Genomic DNA, 20436 nt, shown 5'->3' on the forward strand with positions numbered 1-20436 from the left:
GTCAATGATCTAGCACCCCCTCAGCACCTGCGTTCAAAATTCTCTGGCACCACCCCTGCAAACGTGATGTTTATCTTAAGTCATTTTTGCTTATTAGTATGTTTGAATTAGATCATTGAAGGTCAGCAGCAAAGACACTGGTTAATAAAGTGAGATTAAATACATAAAGTATATTATTACATGTTTGTGTAAAATTCTGAGATTGCATTTCACTGTTTTTATTCATTTTGAGGAATACTGACTTTATTTTTAGTGAGATGAGTAAATGTTCACATTTAGTCTAGAACTACAATAACTGTCATGTTTACACACAACGCCTCTGCACTTACTCTCGATTTCTCTCAACGTGTCAGTCAATACAAACAAAGCAATTTGTGTTACTTATTTGTAAAAGTAACTCAGATATTTTGTTGTAAATTTAAAAGTAATGTGTTACTAGTTACTTGAAAAAAGTAATCTGATTACATGAATACGAGTTACCCACAACACTGCTTGTAAGTGTACTATTCAATAATTCTAAAAATATACTTTTATGTACATTAAGTATAACAGTAGTAAACTTTAAGAATACTAGTTTACATCTAAGTTTTTATTTTGTATGAACTTATGAACAGGTATACTGACATACTCTCAGTAAACTACTAATAAACGTTTTTATACTGCAAGTATAAATATAACTTTTCGTTAAGTGAACTTACTCATTTTACTTTAAGTATAGGTTCCAATTTAAAGGGTTAGTTCACCCAAAAATGAAAATTATGTCATTAATGACTCACCCTCATGTCGTTCCAAACCCGTAAGACCTCCGTTCATCTTCGGAACACAGTTTAAGATATTTTAGATTTAGTCCGAGAGCTTTCTGTCCCTCCATTGAAAATGTATGTACGGTATACTGTCCATGTCCAGAAAGGTAATAAAACATCATCAAAGTAGTCCATGTGACATCAGTGGGTTAGTTAGAAGTTTTTGAAGCATCGAAAATACATTTTGGTCCAAAAATAACAAAAACTACGACTATATTCAGCATTGTCTTCTCTTCCGGAATCCTTTCCATTGAATTGATTCCATTGAATTGATTCCATTGAATTGATTCCATTGAATTGATTCCATTGAATCCTTTCATCTGTCGGCGTTGGTAATGCACTTTTACGTCACCGTGGTTGTTTTTGGCGATTAGGACATCCGCGACATGCACACTTACGCACCATTTTAAAAAATATAGCAATACCAAAATACAAACAATGCAGAATGGCTTGAATACAGCGTGCGTCTCCCTCAGACTGTAAACGAAGCTCGGGAGCACCGGATAACACATCAGCAGCGTCTTACATCAGCAGCGTCACTGTGGAGTCGTGAACCCGGATTGGCAACAGACCCGGAAGAGAATACAATGCTGAATAAAGTCGTAGTTTTTGTTATTTTTGGACCAAAATGTATTTTCGATGCTTCAAAAACTTCTAACTAACCCACTGATGTCACATGGACTACTTTGATGATGTTTTTATTACCTTTCTGGACATGGACAGTATACCGTACATACACTTTCAATGGAGGGACAGAAAGCTCTCGGACTAAATCTAAAATATCTTAAACTGTTTTTCGAAGATGAACGGAGGTCTTACGGGTTTGGAACGACATGAGGGTGAGTCATTAATGACATAATTTTCATTTTTGGGTGAACTAACCCTTTAAGTATACATTTTTGTACACAAAATATACTTGAATTGTAATATTGGAAATGACTTCACACAGAAAAGATTAGTAAGAAATTTTTTCACTAAAATCACGTTAAGACTCACATGCTTATGGATTGGCCTCATTGAGTTCCATTGTAAGTGCCTCACAGTAACCCAGATTTTGAGGGAAATTAATTGAAATTATTATTATTTTGCTAACACTGTTATGCCACAAGTGCTGTTGATTGAGCTCAACCTGTACTGAACCTGGAATATTCCTTCCATTTTAAATCTGGAGTGATGTCAAGATTTGAACCTTTTCATTCTGTTTTGTTCTCTCTGTCATCATGCTTTATCAGCGGGGAAACGGCATGCCCATCACATGTTGTTCTGTGATAATGAGCTCAGCTGTTGAAATGTGCTAATTTAGAGAAATATACAAAAATAAATGTTCTTCAAATGATTTTCACACATATTTGCCATGATGTTCTTCTAACAGTCTGTAGTGTCAGAAACTTTTGCTTGCACACAATATTTCACATCTCAAACTATGCCTGTGAGGAAGACTAAGGCGGTTTGCTTCCTTGTCTACATCTTAAGATGGGATGCATCCTCAAATCACCAACCCACATTTTATTTAAGGATGTAATATGAGAGAACTTCATAAATGGAGCCTCTAAGGGGTCGAATGAGAAATGAGCATAAGATGGGTTGGTTTTAAGTCAAAAGAAGAGCGCAATGATGAAAGAGGATGAAACTGAGAACTAACTCGGCGTGTGGTTGCTGCACTAGTGTTTGTGAAGTAGGATCCACCTGGGAAATGCACTGCAAAATCATTTTTAATCACAATTTTTGTCCTGTTTTCCTGTAAAAAATTTCAAAGCATTCTTGAAACAAGATATATTTACTTGGGAGGCAAAGCTGCAAAAGATATTAAGGCTTAATATTAACCTCCCTACATTTTGTGTATGATTTATGTTGAAAACAAGAAAATAAAAAACAGCCAATGGGACTTAATTCACAATATATTCTCTGAAACAAGTCTTAATATCTTGTACTTTAGCCTCTCGAGTAAATCTCAATGTGCACTCCATTTTTTTTTTCTCGCTATAATAAAAAGTTTTACAGGGAAATGAATAGTACTTTCAAAAATTGTTTAAAATCATGTACAGTCATATTTGATTTTACACGGAGTGGGTCCGCTCATGGGGGCAGCCATGTTGGATCACATGACCTGCTGAATATTACTCAGTTTATCTAAGTAACCCCACATTATATAGACACTTTCACTCATAGAATCAATTAATTATGCCCGACTGTGAATAAAATGTTTTAAAAAAGTCAGAATTGCGAGTTTATATCACATAATTCTGAGAAAAAAAGTCAGAAGTACAAGATTTAAACAGGTAATTGCGAGAAAAAAAAAGTCAGAATTGTGAAATAAAAAGTCACAATTACCTTTTTTATTTTTTTACAGTGGCATAAACAAAATTTCATAGTTTCTTGAACGCTTAGACAAAAAAAAAAAAAAAAAAAAATCTAATAAACAAGTTTGCATATGTGTATTTGTTCAATCAGGCTTTTATGTCTCATATAGTATGATATAGTGGAAAAATTGAGGAGGAAAAAAAAAAAACAGTTGGTGATATTTACATGGCCAGAAAAGTAGCGTGTAAATCAATGTGATCTTTGTAACACTTTTATTATCTTTCCACCTTGTTTTTAACGTAAGAGCGAGGGTGGCCATTTTAAATTCGAAATAAACATTCCTTTTACTTGCTAAGAGGGCATGTAGTAGATTGTATACAACAGGTTTTTCATCAAAGTTTTGGTCATGTTTATAATTTAGAGGCCTCAGAAATGTATGTATCAAATATGATACAGTAGGCTCTATAGTAAGATGCATTTTAGTGCCACAATAATTATAAAGATATTAAATCTTTAGTTTGGCATATATTTGATTTTATGTCTTGATTTCAAAGTGTTTTAGATGCTATAAATGCCTGCACTGTTGTTTCAAAAGTAGACCAATGGCAAGTCTGACAAGTGCCATCCATCACTGCGGTGATTTGTGATTCTGTGTGTTCGGATACAGCAGTGGGATCATAATTTCACTCTATGGGAAGTGATATGACCAAATGACAGGATGTTTGACTGGATGTATCATTTCATTTGAAATGATGTTTGAAGTTAGTCACAGCTGAACGCCTCTCTTTGGCCTTGCGCTAATATTAATAATTACTTCCACACTTCTATGTCCTAAGGATATCGCATTTCATTCCATCACTGATAGAACGCTGCCAAAAATGTGCTTAACCGCCAGTTCCAAACAGAAGCCATCTACTGACAGAGATAATGGAGACATTTTCTCAAAAGACTGAGCAAGAAAGCTATGTATGATCCGAAAGTCCATCTCCCTCACGTTATCAGTTGCATGCGTAGGCTGCCTACTATCCTATTACTTTTAAGGTGCAGTCGCATTGAAAAAGCTTTTAGACCCACGAATGGCTTTTTGGTGTCTGACTAGGTAATAGGTTTATGCAGAATGACAAGGATATTATAGCTAATGCTTGTAAGCCAAGCGAGAAATTACCCCACACTGAAGGTAATGTAACATACGGGAAGCAAAGCTGCACCGTGACTATTAGCAAGTCCGTTGCAAGTCCCCTGTTATAATGTACCGTTTGTGCTTGTGAGGGTTTAGCTGCCTTCAGGTCAATGCGGGTACAGTGAATAGCGCTAATGGATGGGTAATTCGCCTGCTGGAAAGTATATAGGTAAAGAAAAGCTCAACGCAGCAATGTTGTTATTGTTAACTTAAACTAAAACTGAAAAAAAAGTTTATAGGGGCTACATGTAGAATTCAGAAAGCCTTGTTATTAGTGACACCAGTGGCCGTTAAGTGAACTACAGCCAGTAACTTATTGCTAGTGCACGTATAACTTTTTTTTTTTCTTTTTTGTTCTTCGCTTAGGGGTAAAAAGAAGTTACCTTTGCAAGTATATAGTACTTTTTTAACGACAAACGATAAAAAGAACCAAGTCCTCATCCGTTCCACTCAGATGTTCGTCACACATACGGAAAAGAAAGATTTGTTGCTACTTCCGTTACATCATGCCTTTAAATGAGTGTGGAGCTGGAAAAGTAAAACCCGGAGTGGAGATGGAGCGGAGATGGAGGGGAAACTGCAGAATGTGGTATTAAGCAATTGTACAATAAAATTGCGGTGGCCACCATTAGCCTCCTGCATGCCATTCACACTCCATACCAGTAGATGGTGGAAATGAACCTATGTTTGCTTGCCAACTACCATTAAAACATGAAGAAGAAGCATTTTCAGCACCTAATGGTCAACAGCATGAAGATCTGCTTGCAAACAAAAGATTCATAATACGGTAAGCTCATGCTTACACCCTCGGGGGAATTCTGTCTGGAGGTCAGAATCTTCTGCCAGAGGGCCAATACTTCACATTCATGGATGGCTGTCTCACCATAGGGCAAATACCTTTTTCTTCTATTTTACTGTGCCAGCTCAAGGCCTAACACTGATTCAAAACAACAGCGCTCGGCTTGACCTGTCACAGCAGGTAGTACTTTATTTCTAAATGGTTGGAGAATTGAGGAGGCAGTCGGGCTACAGTACTAATAATTACAAAGATCCAATAACCACCATGCCAGGAAATGAATAGTTTGGCTTTTAAACCGACCTCTTAGGACAAATTAAACTTCTCCATTCAGCAGCATCAGTTTGGGATGGTGCACGCCACATGGCTCAAATACGTGCCGACACATTAGAAGTTCCCCTTTGTCCCCCTCGCCTTGTTCTGGAGCCTGCTGATGTGGAAAGGTAGGGTACGGGGGAGGACAGTGGAGTGTGGCTGCCCTGAACCCTGTCACTTTGATAGAGTGAATACATTGTGAGAGATAATGGAAACTTTCTATTCAGTGAGGAGCAGAATAAAGAAAGCCTTCCCTCTCATTCATCACCATTGATTACCGTAGGCACTATGTCCCGCAATTGGAGAGGGCGGCACAACGCACAGAGCTTCAGATGAACCCAGGAATGGACTGAAACGAACAATCAGCCTGGGACCAATGCTGTCCCACCACAACCCACACAGCAGATCCCTGACTATATGTGTTGCATGCTTATGTAGCCTGCTGTAAAGATAGATAGATAGATAGGTAGATAGATTTGTTTTTGTACTTTAGTACAAAGACTGCATGTGATTTTGTGTCAATGTAGCTTAAAGGGTTAGTTCACCCAAAAATGAAAATTCTGTCATTAAGTACTCACCCTCATGTCGTTCCAAACCTCAGTGAGGCCTCCATTGACAGCAAGATAATTAACACTTTCAATGCCCAGAAAGGTGCTAAAAACATATTTAAAACAGTTCATGTGACTACAGTGGTTCAACCTTAATGTTATGAATATCGAGAATATTTTTTGTGTGCCGAAAAAAACTAAATAATGACTTTATAACAATATCTAGTGATGAGCAAATTCAAAACACTGCTTCATGAAGCTTCGAAGCTTTACAAATTTTTTGTTTCGAATCAGTGGTTTGAAGCGTGTATCAAACTGCCAAAGTCACGTGAACCATTGAAATTTTGAAATGTTTCGAAACACTTATGACATAACAAAGCCTCTTTTACTGAAATCATGTGACTTTGGCAGTTTGATACATGCTCCAAAACACTGATTCGAAACAAAAGATTCGTAAAGCTTCGAAGCTTCATAAAGCAGTGTTTTGAAATCACCCATCACTAGATATTGTTGAATAAAGTCGATATTTCATTTCATTTTTTTTTTTTCCCCACAAAAAGTATTGTTGTCGCTTCATAATATTAAAGGGTTAGTTCACCCAAAAATGAAAATTCTGTCTTTTATTACTCATCCTCATGTCGTTCCACACCCGTAAGAGCTTCTTTCATCTTCGAAACACAAATTAAGATATTTTAGTTAAAATCCGATGGCTCCGTGAGGCCTCCATAGGGAGCAATGACATTTCCTCTCTCAAGATCCATTAATGTACTAAAAACATATTTAATTCAGTTCATGTGAGTACAGAGGTTCAATATTAATATTATAAAGTGACGAGAATATTTTTGGTGCGCCAAAAAAACAAAATAACGACTTTATATAGTGATGGCCGATTTCAAAACACTGCTTCATGAAGCTTCGGAGCATAATGAATCAGTGTATCGAATCATGATTGGGATCGCGTGTCAAACCGCCAAACTGCTGAAATCACGTGACTTTGGCGCTCCGAACAGCTGGTTCATAACACTCCGAAGCTTCCTGAAGCAGTGTTTTGAAATCGGCCATCACCATATAAGTTATTTTGTTGTTTTTGGCGCACCAAAAATATTCTTGTCGCTTTATAATATTAATATTGAACCACTGTACTCACATGAACTGATTTAAATATGTTTTTAGTACCTTTATGGATCTTGAGAGAGGAAGTGTCATTGCTGGCTATGCAGGCCTCACTGAGCCATCGGATTTCAACAAAAATATCTTAATTTGTGTTCCGAAGATTAACGAAGGTCTTACGGGTGTGGAACGACATGAGGGTGAGTAATAAATGACAGAATTTTCATTTTTGGGTGAACTAACCCTTTAAGATTGAACCACTGTAGTCACATGAACCGTTTTAAATACGTCTTTAGTAGCTTTCTGGGCATCTGAAAGTGTTAATTATCTTGCTTTCAATGTAGGCCTCACTGAGGCTTGGAACGACATGAGGGTGAGTACTTAATGACAGAAATGTGAACTAACCCTTTAATATAAAGGAAAACATGCACATTACATGTATGATTGATGCATTAACTGCATACTTTATAATTCTAGTACTGGCAAAAAGGATGATGGGAAATGTAGTTCGGCTGCACAAACTAGTTAAATGAGTAATATTTTCTCATTTTTGATTTTAACAGCCAGTTCACAATTCTGACTTATCCACTAGAAAAGTGCTCCCTATGGTCAAGTCTAGATTTAATTAGGGAGACACAGGTGCAAAAATCTCAAGCATAACACACCGACCCAAGAGAAGCCACTTCAGACACTGCCCTTCATGGGCCCGTGTCAGCGGGGAACTAGTGTCTTTATGGGTTGTTTTTATGGAGGATGTGAATATGATGTGAAGGTCACAGGGTTTTAATAAAGCACTCTGGGCTCTGTAACACGTCCTGTCTCTTAGAGGGGACGTAATGAAATCCAGCGTGTGGCCATGGTCTCTGGACTATTAATGATGTCACTCAGGGGCGCGCAGACTGTTATGAATCTTGTGAAGGTGGTGCTGGTTTCAAGGCTTTAGAAATATATACAGTATATATATGAATTTTTCGAAATATACATTTGTCAGCATGCAGTTACCTTCGAATGGCCATTAACTGAAAAACACTCTTTTCGTCCATACAATGGTGTATCTATCAGTAGGGGCTAATTTGCAAAGCTAACAAGCAAACCTTGACCCCCTGGTCTCCATAGACCCACCATGAGACTTGTGACTATGAATTAAGATCTTTACATTCCCTGCTCCTTAATAATGCAGAAGAAATATGTTTAATTATTACATTGTGTGTGTATAATTGAGCCCTTTTTTAATCTGTTTTTCTTGAAGCCAGCAGGGAATATAATGAGTTCTTGCCCCATATGCCATGTACTGCAACAAATTTTTTAATATTCACAGAACCGCATTGTATTCTAAAGGCCAAAAAGACCATGAAAAGTGCCTAATATGGCCTGACCAGTTAGTGAATAAGTTTTCCATCATTTCTTCATCTCTTCTTCATACTTTGAAACACACGGACAAATTATTGAATAGTTTCTGGGGTGAAGCCACAGTTCACATTATATTTCAGTGAAGGTCGCTGCTGAGAAAAGGAACAAATTGCTCTCCATGGAAACCTGTGGTCCAATTAGATCCGCTCTCTGCTAGTGCAGCTTAGCAACTCTAGATAATGTGTAGGCTATATCCTTTCAGCTCCACACATTAGCTCCTGCAGTCATCTTGGGGTTAGTGGACACAAGCCCTGGCCTAATGTCAGCACAGTGTTAGATCGCTATTACAGAATACATGTACATGTGAGTGTGTGTTGAAACTCTTAGAGTCTCAGGCATGGTTTCGTTTTGGCAATGGAATTGTTTCTGACCTTGTAATTTTAATTAAATAAACTGGATCTTCCAGTGAAAATGAGAGACTTTTCTCTGGTGATGTATGAAGGAGTTCTCCAATCATTTAGTCCACTTAAATCCCACCCCTGAAAGTGGTGAAGAATTATGCTGATTTTCAAGCTTTAACCAATACCTGAAGCAGCATCGCATATACCATTCATAGATACAGAAATCCCAGAATGCATTGCGGCACACTTGTCGTTGGAGTCGAGGGAAATGTTGATTATAGGATAGATAAAATAGTTCAGTCTAATTAAAAATGGGCTGTTTTATGGTATAGATTATTTTTATACTTATACACTCTGTAACTTTTTTTTGTTCAAAATTAACTACATTTAAATAAATAGTTAAATAGTCAATATGTCACCTGTGCGTGTCTCATCATACCTGTAAATAGACCCAATATTAAAAATGCAGTGTCATCTACTGTAGCAACAACCTACACATCCCAGCATAAACACTCCTGATAAATTGTTATTAAAGCGGCTACGTTCGCAAACCACCATAATTTGAACAGAAAATAACTTTTAAGAGGATTTGTGAACGTGCAGAAATCAGCACTGGTCAAAAACTCTGGCGTTTTGAGCAGTGAGTGGATTCTAATTTAAACACGTCTGATTGGCCATTGCGTTCAAGAAATCAACTGATATGTTTGTGATTGGCTACATTACTCAACATTGCAAAACATGTTGTAAACAGAAACTTTGATGCTCTCGAGGGCAAACACCAAATCTTTTTGGCCAATATGCTATTAAAAGTTAAAGATGCCCGTTGAACCTAAACCCAGACGTTTATGTTGCAAGTCATAGACTGGATTGATGAAACAATGATTAGTCTACTATTAAAGCATGAATTTAATGTAAACAGTAAGTCTGCATAATATTCACATATGCAGTTCATAGGGGACATACATAGCAGTTACAGCATGAAATAATATTTAAACCTGTAACATTTTACATAGATAACTTTTAAACATTTTTATCTCACAATTCTCTTTTTCCTTCCAAGAATTATGAGATATAAACGCAATAATAAAAAAAATAAATCCATCTTGAGATTAAAGTTGTTAAATTTCGAGAAAAAAGTCGAAATAAAATGTTGAGAATAAACTCGTTAAATTACGAGAAAAAAACTTGTTAAATTTCGAGAAAAAGGTCGAGATAAAATGTTGAGAATAAACTCGTTAAATTACGAGAAAAAAACTCGTTAAATTTCGAGAAAAAAGTCGATATAAAATGTTGAGAATAAAGTCATTAAATTACGAGAAAAAACTCGTTAAATTTCAAGAAAAAAGTCGAGATAAAATGTTGAGAATAAACTTGTTAAATTACGAGAAAAAAACTCGTTAAATTTCGAGAAAAAAGTCGAGATAAAATGTTGAGAATAAAGTCATTAAATTACGAGAAAAAAGTTAAATTACGAGAACAAATTCGTTAAATTATGAGAAAAATGTCGTTAAATTTCAAGAAAAAAGTCGAGATAAAATGTTGAGAATAAATTCATTAAATTATGAGAAAAAAGTCGTTAAATTACGAGAACAAATTTGTTAAATTATGAGAAAAATGTCGTTAAATTTCGAGAAAAAAGTCAAGATAAAAAGTTGAGAATAAACTCATTAAATTATGAGAAAAAAAGGCGTTAAATTACGAAAACAAATTCGTTAAATTACTCGAAATTTAACGATTTTTTTCTCAAAATTTAACAACTTTAATCTCGATATGGTTTTATTTTTTTTATTATTGCTTGGCCCTAATCCTCTTCCGTTGAATCATGATATAAACTCAGATTTGCGAGAAAAAAGTCAGAATCATGAGATATGAACTCAGATTTGCGAGAAAAAAGTTAGAATCGTGATATAAACTCAGATTTGCGAGAAGAAAGTTAGAATCGTGATATAAACTCAGATTTGTGACAAAAAGTTAGAATCGTGAGATATGAACTCAGATTTGCGAGAAAAAAATCAGAATCGTGAGATGTAAACTCAGATTTGCGAGAAGAAAGTCAGAATTGTGAGATATAAACTCAGATATGTGAGAAAAAAGTCAGAATTGTGAGATGTAAACTCAGATTTGCGAGAAAAACGTCAGAATCGTGAGATATGAATTCAGATTTGCGAGAAAAAAGTTAGAATCGTGATATAAACTCAGATTTGCGAGAAGAAAGTTAGAATCGTGATATAAACTCAGATTTGTGACAAAAAGTTAGAATCGTGAGATATGAACTCAGATTTGCGAGAAAAAAATCAGAATCGAGATAAAAAAGTCAGAATTGTGAGATATAAACTCAGATATGTGAGAATGAGATAAACTCAGATTTGAGAAAAAAGTCAGAATTGTGAGATGTAAACTCAGATTTGCGAGAAAAACGTCAGAATTGTGAGATATGAACTCAGATATTCAGAGAAAAAAGCGAGATAAAAGAAAAAAGTCAGAATTGTGAGATATGAACTCAGATTTGTGAGAAAAAGTCAGAATCGTGAGATATGAACTCAGATTTGCGAGAAAAAAGTCAGAATTGTGAGATATGTACTCAGATTTGCGAGAAAAAAGTTAGAATCGTGATATAAACTCAGATTTGCAGAAGAAAGAGAAGTTAGAATCGTGATATAAACTCAGATTTGTGACAAAAAGTTAGAATCGTGAGATATGAACTCAGATTTGCGAGAAAAACGTCAGAATTGTGAGATATGAACTCAGATTTGCGAGAAAAAAATCAGAATCGTGAGATATAAACTCAGATTTGCGAGAAGTCAGAATTGTGAGATATAAACTCAGATATGTGAGAAAAAAGTCAGAATTGTGAGATGTAAACTCAGATTTGCGAGAAAAACGTCAGAATCGTGAGATATGAATTCAGATTTGCGAGAAAAAAGTTAGAATCGTGATATAAACTCAGATTTGCGAGAAGAAAGTTAGAATCGTGATATAAACTCAGATTTGTGACAAAAAGTTAGAATCGTGAGATATGAACTCAGATTTGCGAGAAAAAAATCAGAATCGTGAGATGTAAACTCAGATTTGCGAGAAGAAAGTCAGAATTGTGAGATATAAACTCAGATATGTGAGAAAAAAGTCAGAATTGTGAGATGTAAACTCAGATTTGCGAGAAAAACGTCAGAATCGTGAGATATGAATTCAGATTTGCGAGAAAAAAGTTAGAATCGTGATATAAACTCAGATTTGCGAGAAGAAAGTTAGAATCGTGATATAAACTCAGATTTGTGACAAAAAGTTAGAATCGTGAGATATGAACTCAGATTTGCGAGAAAAAAATCAGAATCGTGAGATATAAACTCAGATTTGCGAGAAGAAAGTCAGAATTGTGAGATATAAACTCAGATATGTGAGAAAAAAGTCAGAATTGTGAGATGTAAACTCAGATTTGCGAGAAAAACGTCAGAATTGTGAGATATGAACTCAGATTTGTGAGAAAAAGTCAGAATCGTGAGATATGAACTCAGATTTGCGAGAAAAAAGTCAGAATTGTGAGATATGAACTCAGATTTGTGAGAAAAAGTCAGAATCGTGAGATATGAACTCAGATTTGTGAGAAAAAGTCAGAATTGTGAGATATGTACTCAGATTTGCGAGAAAAAAGTTAGAATCGTGATATAAACTCAGATTTGCGAGAAGAAAGTTAGAATCGTGATATAAACTCAGATTTGCGAGAAGAAAGTTAGAATCGTGATATAAACTCAGATTTGTGACAAAAAGTTAGAATCGTGAGATATGAACTCAGATTTGCGAGAAAAACGTCAGAATTGTGAGATATGAACTCAGATTTGCGAGAAAAAAATCAGAATCGTGAGATATAAACTCAGATTTGCGAGAAGTCAGAATTGTGAGATATAAACTCAGATATGTGAGAAAAAAGTCAGAATTGTGAGATGTAAACTCAGATTTGCGAGAAAAACGTCAGAATCGTGAGATATGAATTCAGATTTGCGAGAAAAAAGTTAGAATCGTGATATAAACTCAGATTTGCGAGAAGAAAGTTAGAATCGTGATATAAACTCAGATTTGTGACAAAAAGTTAGAATCGTGAGATATGAACTCAGATTTGCGAGAAAAAAATCAGAATCGTGAGATATAAACTCAGATTTGCGAGAAGAAAGTCAGAATTGTGAGATATAAACTCAGATATGTGAGAAAAAAGTCAGAATTGTGAGATGTAAACTCAGATTTGCGAGAAAAACGTCAGAATTGTGAGATATGAACTCAGATTTGTGAGAAAAAGTCAGAATCGTGAGATATGAACTCAGATTTGCGAGAAAAAAGTCAGAATTGTGAGATATGAACTCAGATTTGTGAGAAACAGTCAGAATCGTGAGATATGAACTCAATTTGTGAGAAAAAGTCAGAATTGTGAGATATGAACTCAGATTGAAGAAAGTCGAGAAAAAAGTTAGAATCGTGATATAAACTCAGATTTGCGAGAAGAAAGTTAGAATCGTGATATAAACTCAGATTTGTGACAAAAAGTTAGAATCGTGAGATATGAACTCAGATTTGCGAGAAAAACGTCAGAATCGTGAGATATAAACTCAGATTTGCGAGAAAAAATAAGAATCGTGATATAAACTCAGATTTGTGACAAAAAGTTAGAATCGTGAGATATGAACTCAGATTTGCGAGAAAAAAATCAGAATCGTGAGATATAAACTCAGATTTGCGAGAAGTCAGAATTGTGAGATATAAACTCAGATATGTGAGAAAAAAGTCAGAATTGTGAGATGTAAACTCAGATTTGCGAGAAGAAAGTTAGAATCGTGATATTAACTCAGATTTGTGACAAAAAGTCAGAATCGTGAGATATGAAAGATTTGTGAGAAAAAAATCAGAATCGTGAGATATAAACTCAGATTTGCGAGAAGAAAGTCAGAATTGTGAGATATAAACTCAGATATGTGAAAAAAAAGTCAGAATTGTGAGATGTAAACTCAGATTTGCGAGAAGAAAGTCAGAATTGTGAGATATAAATTCAGATATGTGAGAAAAAAGTTAGAATCATGATATAAACTCAGATTTGTGACAAAAAGTTAGAATCGTGAGATATGAACTCAGATTTGTGAGAAAAAAATCAGAATCGTGAGATATAAACTCAGATTTGCGAGAAGAAAGTCAGAATTGTGAGATATAAACTCAGATATGTGAGAAAAAAGTCAGAATTGTGAGATGTAAACTCAGATTTGCGAGAAGAAAGTTAGAATCGTGAGATATGAACTCAAAATTAACTTTTTTATTCCTTTATTCCGTAGCTTCCACAGACTGCTACTGCAGAACTGTGATTTTCTGCCACCAGGTAGGCTCCGTCCACACAAAAAACATCATCGCTGTTTGAAAACACAAAATAGGTCTCTGACACAGTCCGTGTCCTTCATGTTTGCTCTCCGCCAGCCTGGTCCTTCCAGCTTCCTTTGGATCGCACAAATTAACGGGTTGTCAGGTACAAACTGCTGCACCATCACCACAAGCAGCGATGCCTATTTGTTTACTGGCGACTTTCTGTTTTCTCTCTTTTGTATTTTCGTTTAACAAATTATAGCAAATTGCAGGCTCAATTTAGGGAGGACTTGTCTAGCCTGCAGTTTCTAACAAGGTCTGCTTTAAGAAATAGTCTCGCTAACATACCATGAGAGCCATTGGCAGGCTTGCGCTGCCACTAGGGGACTTCACCAGCTAAAATCACTACTGAAACGTTATAGATTATGCCAGATGTTGTCATGACATGAATTGACAGCTGTCAACCTGACATTATGAATTGCTCTCAAAGGGATTTTCAATACTGTCCCAGTAAATACAACCTGTCATGTGTACCAGCCACTTTCTTCTTGATATCTGTTGTTAGTTAGAGGTTGTTATCCTTCAATGCATCGTCTCATGCTGTCATCACATGTTAGTAAGCATCAATATGTGCATAAAATAAAGAAGTGATGCTTGATTTAAATCAATGATAAAAAAAATAATAATAAAAAAACCTAAATGTTTCTGTGAGAAATCATTTCAGGAGTGCTGGAATAACAACATATTTGGTAATCATAAATGAATTTGATAAAAGCAAACAAAAACAAACTTATAATATAATATAATATAATATAATGATCCCTAGCTATTTAGTGGTTGTGAGCTTTCGAAGCACACTCATAATCTGAGCTGTCATCACATGTTAGTATGCATCAGTATGTTCATGAATAAAGAGGTGATGCTCGATTTAGATCAATAAAAAGCTGCGTTTTGTGAAAAATCATTTCAGGAGTGCTGGAATAATCATTTTCCGTGCTTATCTGCGTCTTCTCTCCACGCCTTCTCTGTAATCTGTTAACAGGTGCCAAAACAAGATACAGTGTATGTAGGTTACATCACAGCAAGATACTCGAGATATTCAACAAAAACGTTAAAGATTTTATACACCAGGAACAGATTTGATCATGAAAAGTGGGCGTTATATACCAGAAGCCATGTGATTGGTTTATAATGTAAGAGTAATTCATGATGTCAGTATTATGAAAGATTATCTGCTAAAGCTCATGTAGGGCCATGAAATCCTAAAACTTCCCTTGACATGCAGTGATGAATTGTGCACAACACCAGGAACATGTATTAAAATAGGCCTAGTAAATAGAATCAAGTTTGATTTCATGCTGATTATCGCTTTTATTAACTCATATTATAGAGATGGATAGAAATCTGGAGACATGCCTATGATTTTACAGCTCAACTGTTTATCCACTTTGACTTGCCAATGGAAGTGCTAAAAGTCACTGTCAGTGATGATTTTAGATCGAAGCTCTATTAGGAATGCATTCAATTCCTGCTTTTTTATTTTTGTTGTGGTTTTTGACATGGTTCGAGTACAAATTGTCTGCGCTTCCATCTGCTGCTTTATCACACTGGATTGCTAAAATGCATACTGTATTTGAAGATGACATGAAGTTTATTTAAAACTGCTTACAGTAGTTGTGATAGTAAAAAATCTGTAGTAACCACTGTGATATAAAAAAAGATGTGGAGGAGAGTGTAACTTGTTTAGCTTATTACCGTATTTGGCCTCCCATTTCAACAATACTAACCTACATTATAGGCTACTCATAAATGCAGCCAATAAAATGTTATGGTGTTAATGTTAGACTCTTTAGTCTGTAATGGAAAAAACAGGCCACCTTACATGATAATGATTTTAGCACATAGGCAGAAGGAAGGCGAACTGATTAACCCCAATTAAAGGCAGGTTCAAAAACATTTTTTGTTATGCTGGTTGAAAGTCTCTTCACATTCTGATAGCAATCACTAAGTTAAGTGGTCTAAATGTATTCATGTTAGTGCTGCCAATCAATTTTTTTCTTCATTTTTTCTGTAATTAATCACAATTAATCATGATTAAAAACAGATTAAATAAATAATTAAAATAATAATTTTAAATATTTTTATATTGTAATAATTTCACAGTTACTCTCCAAATTAATGTAGAAACGACAGTATATTTTAAATATTTGTGTAATGGCATCTTTTTATGAATGAAGGCCATATCACTGATACTAATACTGGTACTGATGCCTCTATGAAATTGATTTGTTTTTAAACATTAATTATAGACATTAAAAATTACAGTGTAACTATAGCTATCAAATTCAACATTTATTAGGCTTTAGAAAAATTAAAGGGGTGGTTCAATGTTTTTTTTCTAGACTTGATTGTGTTTTTGGGGCATAGTTTAACATGTCTTAATGCTTTGTTTTTTTTTTGAAAACGCTGTATTTTTCATATATTTTACCTTTATAGAGTACCCCTGTTACGTTTCTAGTGTGTGTTTATCTCCTGTGTTCCCTGTATGCTACTTTGGATTATCTAGTAAAGTTGGACTTTGATCGTATTCTCCTAGTCGTGCATGTTTCTACACACCAGTTGCGTAACAGAATTACCGACCGCCCTAAATGGATGAATGGGCTAAATTCATCGCCTTGGCTCAGGAGAGCCATGACTTTTTTGTTTTTTCTTCACGTTTTTTCCTTTTTGCCGTCAACAGTCAGCTGGAGGATGAGGAATTGAGGAAGTTATACCGGATCGGGGCGAGCTACAATGGACCTTGTGTGCTGCCTGATACCACCGGCTTGAACTGGAGGGAAGCCATGCTTAAATGCGTGGAGTTCAAGCGGCCCCGATCCGGAACCCCTCCGTACCCAGTTCCCAACCAGAGACCCACCGCCGATGGAAACGACGACCCCACCGTGACGTCAGAGCCCACGCCAGGAGGAGCGACCGAGCCTGACATCACTCCGGAGCCTGAGGTATTTCCAACTGAGAAGTTCGAGTCAGGGGTCCCTGTCAGCGACGAGGGAGTAGGTGTTGAGGACGTCGAGCTGGAGAAAAGCCCCGCCCACCCGCCCATCACTGAGAGTGAGTCCACCGACAACATTACTTCCCAGCTATTTGAGAACTCTATATTGGACTTTCCCATTTCTACCAGTCTCTCTCTGCCACATCCTCTACTGGAATGTACTACAGAATCTCCATCTCTGCCGTCTTCCCTGACCCCAACCAATTCTGCTGTTTTTCCCGAGCTGTCTCCCATCAGTCCCGCTACACCACCATCACCTCCTCTCAGTGACGTGGTGACACCGCGGGACCACTGTGAGCCATCTCCTCCGAGGCATGAAGTTCCCGTGGCTCCGCCTCCAACATCTGTTCCCGTCTCTCCTCCTCAACCCGTCGACCTGACTCCTTCACCTACGCTCCTCCCTCCCTCGTCGTCTGCTGGGACCTTCGAGCCATCGGCTTCGCGGAGCTGCCTCGGACCGTCAACTGCACCTGGGTCGGATGTCACACTGCCTACGCAACGGACTTACGGGCCGTCCGTTACTCTCCGGCCCCCCACCCCTACTGCTCCAGCTAGCTTCGCCCTCCCTCAGGCTCCGTCGCCGCCCTCGGTCGCTCCAGCTACACCTCAGCCCTCAGGATCCCTGCATCCTCCTAGGATGGTCGTCGCTGTGGCTCCGTCGCGGTCGCCTGGGTCGTCGTCATCGAGCCGTGCCATCTGTCGTCCATCTGCGCCGTGGATTCCTCCTCCATCGCCGCGGCTGTCTTCGTTCGTCCCCAAGGTCCACCAGGCGCTGTACATGCCTTCACCACCATGGCTCCTCCCTTCAGCGCCGCCGCCGATGTACAGCATCCTGGTTGGGGACTGGGCCTCCGTCAGACTCATCCTCCAGCGGCACCGTCCACCCCCTGAACCCCCTCCAGCCTGCCCCTTTAGATGTTCCTCTACGGCGCGAGGACGCGCCTTGCCGGAGGGGGGCGGTACTGTTACAACCACCGGTTCCTGCACTACACTTCCCAGCATCCCCTCTGCCCTGCACCTGCACATCATCGTCATCACATGACCTGAGGACTATCATCATCATTAGCACTCATTGGGACTTGTATATATTCACTCACCCTTCACTCTTGTGTTGGTCGGTTATACGTTGTATGCTAGTGTGTGTTTATCTCCTGTGTTCCCTGTATGCTACTTTGGATTATCTAGTAAAGTTGGACTTTGATCGTATTCTCCTAGTCGTGCGTGTTTCTACACACCAGTAACGTAACAACCCCAGGGATGACGCATTTTTGTAGGCAAAACCCAGAAGCGAGTTAGCATTTTAGGACTTCCGGTTCCAACGCCCAATTCACGTACTTGTGCACTATTCTCTGACGTTTTTAAGTACAAATAGTGCAGTAGTGCGTTCACACTGAAAATTCCAAAAAGAAAAAGTGCACTTTAAATACCCGGATGGTGCCCTAAATTAACGGAAAAAACTAAGTGTGGAATGTTGGACACTTCGTGCACTCAACTGTTGCAGCTTTAATTGCGTAGCGGAGGGGAAGGGAGGATCGGACTCCGTTGTTAAATGACAAAATAACCTTATACAATTCACGCACTACATGGATGAGTGCATAGTGCACAAGTACATAGTGTATAAGTGCATAGTGTATAGTGCGTCATTTGGGACGCAACTTATGGGTTTTTTGAATGGGTTTTTGCTAGGCATTAAACTGCCATAACTTTAAAAGACAATATCTCCGTTTGCATTGAACTTTCAGCGCTGTAACTTTGCAGATACTGTTTATGCTCAAGCAGCAACATTACACACTAACTAAAGTTAAAAAAGTGAAATCGCATTGAACCACCCCTTTAACAACTTTTAATTTAAGTGAACTTAAAACAATCTTCACAAAAACCCATTATAATATTTGTCATATTTATTGGCCTTCTTACCTGTCTAACAGGTCAGACATATAGGCCTACAGAAATTGATTGTCTTCAATGCATAAATTATAAATTAAATATAGATTAATCCTTATTAAAGCAAAGAGCTTTGTTTAGGTTATATTTTACATTAACAGACATCACAGCATCTGGTTTATTAGGCTACTGTGACTTTAAGAGCTGAACATGACGCGGATCTGACGCGCATCTCATTTTCTCACAACTCTTCAAGTTCATTTAAGACGGTTTTTTACTCTGCTTTTATAAAATACTCGACAAAGGGGCATTTGGCATAATTCTCTGTGTTATTGTTTGTTCAAGCCTGTAAGAGAACTCGATACTGGCGCACGTCTTTCTGTCACACAGACAAGACATTCTTGAATGGTTTAAAAACATTTGCGTGAATAAGAAAGCGCAGTCATAATGTAATGTAACGCTAGCCAAGTGCCACAAACAGCAGCCACCTTTCACAGTTCCTCCTGAACCAAAACAACAAGCTTATGCGGCGTTCATGCCAGAACTACTGTAATTCGGAAGAGATGGAAACCTGTGACGTTATACTCGGAGCAGTTCGGGACTCAAATTTATGCGTTTCAGTGGAAACATTATCAACCAAAATGCATCTGCAGCAGTCAGGTGATACAGGTCAGTGCTCTTTAAGTTGTTTATGTTCATTATTATTTTGTGCTTTGAGACATGAGGTAGTTTAACGCAGCTCTCGTGACGCTTTTGCTTGCTTCCTGCTTTACGCGTTCATGTGTTTTGGAGAAGGCAGAGCGCTCTGAAGGGAGGGTGTTTATGCTTTCAAAGCTAGCTTGCTATTGCTAGCCTCTCCAAAAATGATTTACATGTACCACTCCACCTTTAAAGGGTTAGTTCACCCAAAAATGAAATGTCTGTCATTAAGTACTCACCTTCATGTCGTCCCAAACTCGTAAGACCTTATTTGTCTTTGTAACCCAAATTAAGATATTTTTGATGAAATCCGAGGCAACTGCAAGACATTGCAACTTTTGAGGTCCAGAAAGGTAATAAAGACATCAATAAAACCGACGACGTGACTTAATATTATGAAGTGACGAGAATACTTTTTGTGCACAAAAACAAAAATAACTTTATTCAACAAATTCATCTGTCCCCTGTAATACTGCTAAGCTATTTTCATTGCAGAGCTTCAGTGTTTCTGTCCGAACTGCAGCTCAGTATTAGCCGGTGTTGTGCCAAATTTCGACTTCCTGCCAAATTATTACCCCCCTCATTGAAGTCGCTATCTGATTGCCTAATCCTAACCCCACCCCTAATCCTAACTCCTTCCCCACACTTAATCTTAAACATACC

At 37.5% G+C, this 20436-nt stretch overlaps 1 protein-coding gene across 7 annotated transcripts in view; it reads left to right on the plus strand.

Annotated features, from left to right (window-relative positions):
• The window catches only part of cadm2b (cell adhesion molecule 2b), a 259203-nt gene that overhangs the window by 55969 nt on the left and 182798 nt on the right, over positions 1-20436 (plus strand). For 2 of the 7 annotated variants that reach the window (XM_048160168.1, XM_048160171.1), the window contains exon 1: positions 19316-19743. The exons of 4 other annotated variants lie outside the window; for them this stretch is intronic. In XM_048160168.1, coding sequence (XP_048016125.1) covers positions 19599-19743 — 145 coding nt within the window. In that variant the 5' untranslated portion in view covers positions 19316-19598. Of the gene's footprint in view, positions 1-19314; positions 19744-20436 lie in introns of those variants that run through there. One more of the 7 variants, XM_048160172.1, reaches the window with a different exon arrangement.

This window comes from Megalobrama amblycephala, linkage group LG16 (assembly GCF_018812025.1).
Source record: "Megalobrama amblycephala isolate DHTTF-2021 linkage group LG16, ASM1881202v1, whole genome shotgun sequence".
Classification (NCBI taxonomy): Eukaryota; Metazoa; Chordata; class Actinopteri; order Cypriniformes; family Xenocyprididae; genus Megalobrama; species Megalobrama amblycephala.